The following is an 8,366-nucleotide window of genomic DNA, read 5'->3' on the forward strand; positions in this document are numbered from 1 at the left end:
ATCAGAAAAACCTCACCCATAGCCAGAAGAAGGGACTAATGTTCATTACGATAGCATGTATTAATGGCAATGAAACACATCAGAAAAACCTCACCCATAGCCAGAAGAAGGGACTAATGTTCATTATGATGGCATGTATTAACAATGAACGTATGAGAACAAAATAAAATACTTATAACTAGAAGAAGCAAATAACGTTGTATGTGACGTCATGTATGAATAAGAAATGAAACAATAAACTTGATAAAACACATAACTAGAAGAAGCAACTAACATTTAGTATAATGACACTATTGAATGAAACTTACTCATACTCAAAATAAGGGATAACGTTGTGTATGATAGATTGTATTAATAAAGAAGACATTAGAACAGATAAAGCATGCTAATAACGAGAAGCTATTAACGTTGTTCTTATGGCAAGGTGTGTGTAATAATGGAAACATTAGACCAGATATAGCACACTAACAGCAAGAAGCTATGAACGTTGTTGTTATGGTAATGTGTGTGTGTGTAATAATAAAAACATTAGACAAGATATAGTACTTATAAGGAGAAACGATTAATTTTGTGTATGTCTTATATTAATAAAAAATAACAGTTAGACCAGATAAAACCCTAATAACTAAAAGAAGCGAATAACATTGTGTAAAATATAAATGTGAAACCAGATTAAAAGATTATAGCCAGAAAGAGTGAATAGCACTGTGTAATAGCATATATTGATAATGTATACATTATCGGACCAGCTAAAAATAAAGTAGCTAATGTTGTGTATTATTAAATTTATTAATAATTAACAAAACATTAGATTAATTTGTTTTATTGTGGGTTTACATTTATTACTTTTGGTTCATACTTCATTCGCTTATTTATAACTCTCATAACATCAGTTTTGATCCATCATCGGCTTACAAAATCACTTTGCCCAAGAGCAGTGTGCTAATCTTTTCACTTTGTAACTTCAGTTCATTTTACATTAATATACAATCTTATGTGAAGACATAGTCATGGTATGAAGAACTGAAGAAGTCTAGAAATGTGCTTCAGTGTTATCCACAAAGAAAAAATTTAGTGTTAAGGCAATTAACTTTTTGAGTACATTGTATAAATTAGGTACAGAATGTTGAGTAAGCTATATTAAATTGACTTTAAATATGCAAACCAGCAAGTCACGTAACATCCCAACTGATATAAAGGCGCGGTGGGACAGAATGTATGAGAACTACATTTTGACATTATTTACATAGTATGATGACACCAAGAATCATCAATTTTGGAAAGTGTATGTAACAGCCCTTTCTCATGCAAAATATTCATACCCTCTGATCATAAAGATCTGTTCAAATCGTGGATTAAGAATTTTGTAAGACTGGGATATCTCTTGAATTTAATAATATTGAAAAATAGGGGAATATATATCAACTTGAGGCCCCAGGGCCATCGATAAAAAGACTTACAACAAGTCATGCCCCAACCATGGTAAGCAAAGTGAGACGTCTTGTAATAGGTGAGAATCAACGAACACAAAGCTCTACCACAGAACCTTTTACAATGAAAACTCTATTGTCCATTTGCATGGTCGTCAGATAGAGTATGACCGACGTGGCGACATGGATTGTAACAATATGGTGAGATAAAATATTGTATAATAGATAAGTAGGTTAATTCACAATCGGGAATTCATCATCACTTTATATAAGCAGGGGCGTCAGTTGAAGTCTATAAAGGAGTGCTACTTTTGGAGGAATAAAAATAAATGAATGGCAAAGCCATACGGGGAAGTGGGAGTGGGTCCGGGGCCATGCCCCTTATAAAACATTATGTAATGTTTAGTTGAGAAAATGATGCATTTTGATGATATCTGAGGCTGTTTTCACACCTTTTATATATATATGCTCCATACATATATATTGGTGCAACTTAGGTGGTGCGATTGCACCTGCCGCACCCTTACGTACATGATTAGTACATATATAATTAGTCAGAAGGTAACTAAAAATCTTAAGAAAACAAATACAATTAAGCTCTAAGTATGTTAATTGTCCGTGTATATTTAGGACATCGTTTTAAGCAACCTTAACCTAACTTAGTGCACTGTATAGATTAGTATATAGTTTTGCATTACTGTTTATGGATAAAAACTAAACAATCTGAAGAACTGCCAACCTAATTCGAACCCCAAATATGCTTCGCTAGTAGCTGTTTTAGTGATATGCAACTAAACTACTGGGTCCACTGAAAGAGGTAAACAGATTTGTGCAGTCATAATAACCCCTAGTTCACAGTTGTTTTTTTAACTTCTTCTAATTAATTTCATACATTTTAGGAAGACGTGCCACCTTAGAACAATTAAAAACTAGTCGATTATGCACTGATATCGGTAACAGTAAGTGAACTTGCGGATTTAAGCCTCCTGCAGACGTATTATTTCAATCCTTTTAAAAGGACATTTTAGATTTCTTGAGCCTATAAATTAAAAGACTACACAGCAAAGTGGTTTTACATTTCCGGGGTTATCCGACCCGCGACCCTTTTACTACCTGGGTATCAACTGTTAATATGAAAATTGAATGAAAATATCATAGCAATGCAGTTGTAAGCGTGGGTCTTTAGCCAGCGTAATAAAGAAAAGGTTGAAACTGTCGTATTCAGAACTAAAAGAGGCTACACAAGTCTGTAGACCTGAAAAAGGAAACGTGTGTATACAATACTATTCACTTGAATAACAATATTTTCGCAAGATTATTTTTTATTATTATTACCGAAACAGGACCGAGTAATTGGTTCCAGATTTTCCACCCGTGTCGACGTCTAGGATGTTTTAATACATGCACTTCGAATTTTGTTTACCGTTACTGTCTATAAGAATGAAAGATTATTCTTACAGAGTGCTACCTTGTATATTGAAGATAGTTTGGGTATAATTCAATATTTTTGCAGAATATACACTTGAAAATAATGTCATCACATTATTCACTGTTAGCGTGTTCATACAGGGCCTACAACGTATACATCAAATACAGTTTTGCTATAATTCAATATTTATATTAACCTCAGATTTACAAGACATCATTTAGTTTTTTACCTGCCACTCTTTGTAACAATCATTTCATTGTTGACAGCTTGAAATTTGGCCCACAGTTCCAAGTTCTCGAGCTCCGCCCGGAGTTGCCCATCTTCGTTCTCCGAAGATCGCTGACTGTTACCGTGGAGATGTCCCTGAAGTGCCAACTGGAATGGTTTCATCATTGAACTTTTGGATTCTTGCATGCAAGCACTATGTGTCATCTCCTCGTTTTACATGTGTTCTCAATCTTTAGACCAAATATTACTTTAAACTATCAGGACAAGATACAGAGCTTTTCAGTGGGCGACGGGCAGGCCTAACTCAGCACACCAATAGTAAGTCAGACTTCCTTTTATGTACGCCTCTGCTTGATTTTTATTGGTTGAAGTTTCTTGTGTCCCACCCTGTGGATAAGTTACATCCCCAAATATAAATAATAAATAATTTTTCTCCAAGAATTACTTGTTTGATTTCCTTACCTCATACTTAACTTGAATTGAAAGTTATGAAATTGTACAAAACTGAACATGTATTAATTAACTTGTGTGAATATAGACGAAACCAAGCTATTTTCCTATCTTATTATCTTTGCTGATTAGAACCTTGGAATATCACACGAAACCGAAGAATGTAACATGCGTGAATCAACTTGAGTGAATATACACGAAACCAGACTGTTTTCCCATGTTATAGGTGCTGATTAGAACTTTAGATTTTCAGACAAAACAAAAATGATAAGATGCCATGTGTGAATTTACATAAAACCTTTAGTTGTAGTTTGCTAAACGTATAAATGTCAGGTCATTTTAGGTAACCGTTTTTTTAAACAGTTTATTAAATGTTAAAATATCAGGTCATTTTATGTTACACTTTTTTAGAACATGAACAGAATATTTTATACATTAGCTTGTGAAGAACATTGATTTGTAAAATGTGTGAATCTCAGACCATTTATAGTGTTTGTTAAACATATGCATCTCGAGTCATCTGATCTAAGATTGGGTTAAGTACACAAATCTCAGATCAAATATTTAACAATTTGTAAAAACATAAATATTAGATTTTGTATGTAAGAATTTGTCAAACATGCGAATCTCGGGTATTTTTAATTAACATATTGTTTAAAACACGAATCTCAGGTAATGTTAATTAACAAGGAGTTGAGAACGTGAATACCTGGTCTTTTTATGTAAGATCTTGTTCGACATCAGATCATTTCAATAAAATGTAAATATAGTTATTTTATGTGGCAGTTAACTAATTACGGTAATAATAGGATTTTGTATGTGAGATCTCGGTCAACACGTGAAACTTTGATCATTTGATGTGATAGTTGTTAAACACCTGAATGTCACGTTGTTTTATGCAACAGTTTGTTGAACACACTGATCTCACACTGGACCGCCAAGGAAGTATCAGTATGTGTCTCTCCCTCTCACATTGAATTTATTCCTTCTTCTCAAACAATGTAAAAGTAAGCCAGCACACACAGTACTATATTCATCCCATTCATCCATGTCGTCAACAAATGAGTGAGCAGCTTTATGGCGTCTAGACGTTGCAACCAATTGATGATAAATTAAAATGGCAGCTTCAGTGATAAGAACAATAGATGGAATCAAAAAATTAAAGCATTTATATTTTTATCACCTCATACTGTCTTATAGTTTATTTTTAATTCTGTAGTCTACTAGCCTATTGTTTTGAAATGAAACTGCAATTGTATTCACATTTTCAGGTTCTATATCAGTAGTCACAATCATCAGTACTTTTGCCCAAAATGTCTTTACCTCCAAGTACAGACTCTTAAGTGCAGCCACTGACTTTTAGTGTGAAGATTCCTTTGATCTCCAATTAGTAACAAGAAAATAGCGACAAAACCAGTAACCAGTTCGTATTGCACCTGTGTCTGATATTAAACGGATTTAAGCATTAAATTATATTTTAGTTGAAAAACAAACTACAGCAAAAGGTAACCGAAAATTAAAAACAGCAATAAGTAATAAATCTTTTACGAAAAAAATTGAACAATATAAAAGTACTTAGTATGCTAATAAGGTTAAACGAAATATAACACACTTCAATTTGCAGTAACGCATGGATAAAGTTTATATATAAAGATCTAATCTACATTTCTGTATCACACACTGAGAAAAACCTATACTTGATATTAAAAAATGTGCTAAGCCATAGACATTGCCAGAATTTGTGCAGGGGGTTCCGTTTCTGAAATCAGCAACACATGTAAACCTAATTAAATTGTGTATCAATAGGAGTCCATAGCAAGGTTCATATCAGATTTACGAATCATATTAGCAAACGAAAAAGGTTATGAGTATAAAATTATAATGTCTCGTTCGGCAACTTAAATCTTTTGTTTTTCCGTGATCGTCAAAATGTAATTCAGGTTCGCACTCGGCGATCCTCCTTCCCGCTCTGATGTTCTACTTTATATGATGACATGTTAGGGACTTAAATGCAGAATCTACTTCTTACTGCTGTGTATGATGGTATCTTGTAGGCTCACACCCGACGTTCTACTGTATATGATAATATCATAGATGAACATATATGCTCTTTTATACTATGTAGGGTAGTATGTTACTGGTTCAGTCACGCGAAGCTTGTGATGTGTACTATAACAAATTAACACTCACCTTGTTCTATTGTATACAATGATGTATTACAGGTTCACATACACAGGATGTTCTTCTGTATAAAATTATGTGTATCTGACTCAGTAACACAATAATTATTTCAGAATGTAGCCGTCATCATTTTTAATGCTTATTTTTTGTTATATTTGTTTAATTTAGCGCAAAGCTACTCGAGAGTTATCTGAAGGGATAGACTAGTTGAAAGGCACTTAGTCAACACTACCCACCGCCAATTCTCGGGCTACCCTTTACCAACAAATAGTGGGATTGGCCATCACATTATAACCGCCCCCATGGTTGAAATGGCTAGCAAGTTCGGTAACAGTTTTAGGTCCCGCGAACCGCAGATTAGAGAGTCGAGCGTCCTAACCACTAGGCCATGCCATTTTGGTTGTCTTCGTATTCTGACAGATCTCATGTGATATTCATTCTATTATTCGAGACAAATGGCCTTGAGTCAACTAACAAAGACAAAACAATAAAGTGTTTGACTTTGTATTTAATTGTAACAACCAATGACATGTTTTGAGCCTACCAACCAAAATAAACAATAACACGGTTTGACTCCATTAATCGAGACAAACGGCCTAGACTCAGCTAATAAAGACATAACAAGAAGTTTGTATGTAATTAAGTACAAAGCTACACAATGGGCTATATGTGCTCTGCCCACCACGGGTATCGAAATCCGGTTTTTAGTGTCGTAAGTCCGCAGACATACTACGGTGCCACTGGGGGGTGAACAAGAAGTTTTTGGTTTTGTATTCAACTGTAACAAACAACGGCCTGTTTGAGCCTACTAATTGAAATAAGCAATAACTTGTTTTGATTCTATTAATCGAGGTAAATAATGACCTGTTTTTCATCTGTTAATAGAAACAAACCGACTTGAGTTAGCTAATAAAGACAAACAATGAAGGTTCATGACTTTGGTATTTAACCATAACAAACAATATGGTATTTTTTGAATCTATAGGAACCGAAATAGTTATATTTTAACTCTGTTAGCCCAAACAACCAGTACATGTTTTAACTATATTAACTGAGACAAACAATGAGAAGTCTTCATTAAACCATTTTTGTAAAGAAAACAATGTAATGGGAACGATCTTATGGGTCTAACAAATATTATATACATGGTAATTACTGCAGTAAGAAAAAGTTTTAAAAATTGATTGAAAATTAAATATTTACATTCTAAAATCTCAAAAATATTTCTCTGGTATCTCCGATGAAGTTGGATTTCATGTGATGACAGAATAGAAGTTGTCTACACATAATACATAAGTAAAATTATGTATGGATGACGAGAAGTAAAAACAAAAGATTAACAAATTTGTTTCCCAGTTGGGAGTTACTGGGAGTTTGAGAGTACCTCAGTTGGGAGTTACTGGGAGTTTGAGAGTACGTTTTAAAAAATTGTGAAACCTTTACTAGATGTAAGTTTTTCTTCTGAATTCATTTTTCTTTACGGAAATTAAATAATAGAGGGTTTGAGTACAGTGGCGCACGAGGTGAGAGCCACATAGAAATACCATTTATGTATAGATGTAGAACTATATTATGAAGCTTTGTTGTTGCCGCCTCATCGTCTTCCAATTAGTAAAAGAGGAAGGGTCCAAGTTTCGTCCCGCCAAACAAAGCTTGTTCCACGCGGAGGAAGGGCATCTAAGTTTTGCCCAGTCTTTCGAGCACTTCCTTTTGGCATGTTGACACCTTACCAGTCCGGCACTCAGGCGGTTTACCTTGTCGGGCCTGGATCATAAAGTACTCGGTCGTTTCAGCTACAAGGAACGGGTTCTAGGGTAAACAAGTGTACTGCATGCGCGCGTGCCCGAGTCATATACCTCGTGCATAGCCAGAGTCAAGACGCGGGCCCTCGTTTCCCGTGAAGAAAGAGACCGCGGGTAAAGCCCGGATAATACCTGTCCTAACAAGAGGCAATCTTCAAAAGACCTCTTCAGAAGAAAATACAAGAATTGTAGACTTTCAAGGAGTACGAGTTTTTTTTAATTTTTTCTTCATTTTTTTTTCTCTTTCGAAGCTTTTATGGCGACTTGTTTAACAACTTGAATATTACGTCTATAAAGAGAACACACACCTGTTTCTAGTGGATTGAGATATTTATTTACTTACGGGATACAAAACTGCTTTTTAGTAGCCCTACAGTCTGTCTGTAATCAGACCGCTGTGGCCCTCCCTCTCACGGAATGTGGACAACATATGTACACAAAGTAGACACAAACTAAACTACACGTGAATTTTGTCACATCTATCTACCTATATATCAAATCATTCATTCATCTATATCCATCCATCTATTTATGTTATTTCTTTATTTTAGAAATAATAATTTGTTTTTCACACAGTCATTGAACAAAATATTTAGATTATTAGGAAACTTTCAATCTACAATGTAAAAATAATAATTATATGTTAAACAAGTCAATTCTTTAAAACAAGGATAAAAAAATAGTGATTGTAAGTAAACTTATTAATAAATAAAGAAACGTCGTGTAACAAACGATATCAAAGTTTGTTATCAAAAACTCAAATTAAACCAAGGCCGGTAAATGTTTTTTGTCAAGTTCCCTATTTCTCGCTTACTGCAAGGTCAAAGTTCAGAGAAACACCTTTCA

The 8,366-nt window shown here is 34.3% G+C and overlaps 1 protein-coding gene across 1 annotated transcript in view; it reads right to left on the reverse strand.

Moving 5' to 3' along the window:
- LOC106476743 (brachyury protein-like) overlaps positions 1-3,416 on the reverse strand; it is a 13,670-nt gene extending 10,254 nt beyond the window's left edge. Inside the window, exon 1 of the mRNA XM_013937378.2 lies at positions 3,089-3,416. Within this exon, the coding sequence (XP_013792832.2) occupies positions 3,089-3,291 (203 nt within the window). The 5' untranslated portion in view covers positions 3,292-3,416. The remainder of the gene's footprint in view (positions 1-3,088) is intronic.
- Positions 3,417-8,366: the final 4,950 nt, after the last annotated feature.

This window comes from Limulus polyphemus, unplaced genomic scaffold (assembly GCF_000517525.1).
Source record: "Limulus polyphemus unplaced genomic scaffold, Limulus_polyphemus-2.1.2 Scaffold158, whole genome shotgun sequence".
Classification (NCBI taxonomy): Eukaryota; Metazoa; Arthropoda; class Merostomata; order Xiphosura; family Limulidae; genus Limulus; species Limulus polyphemus.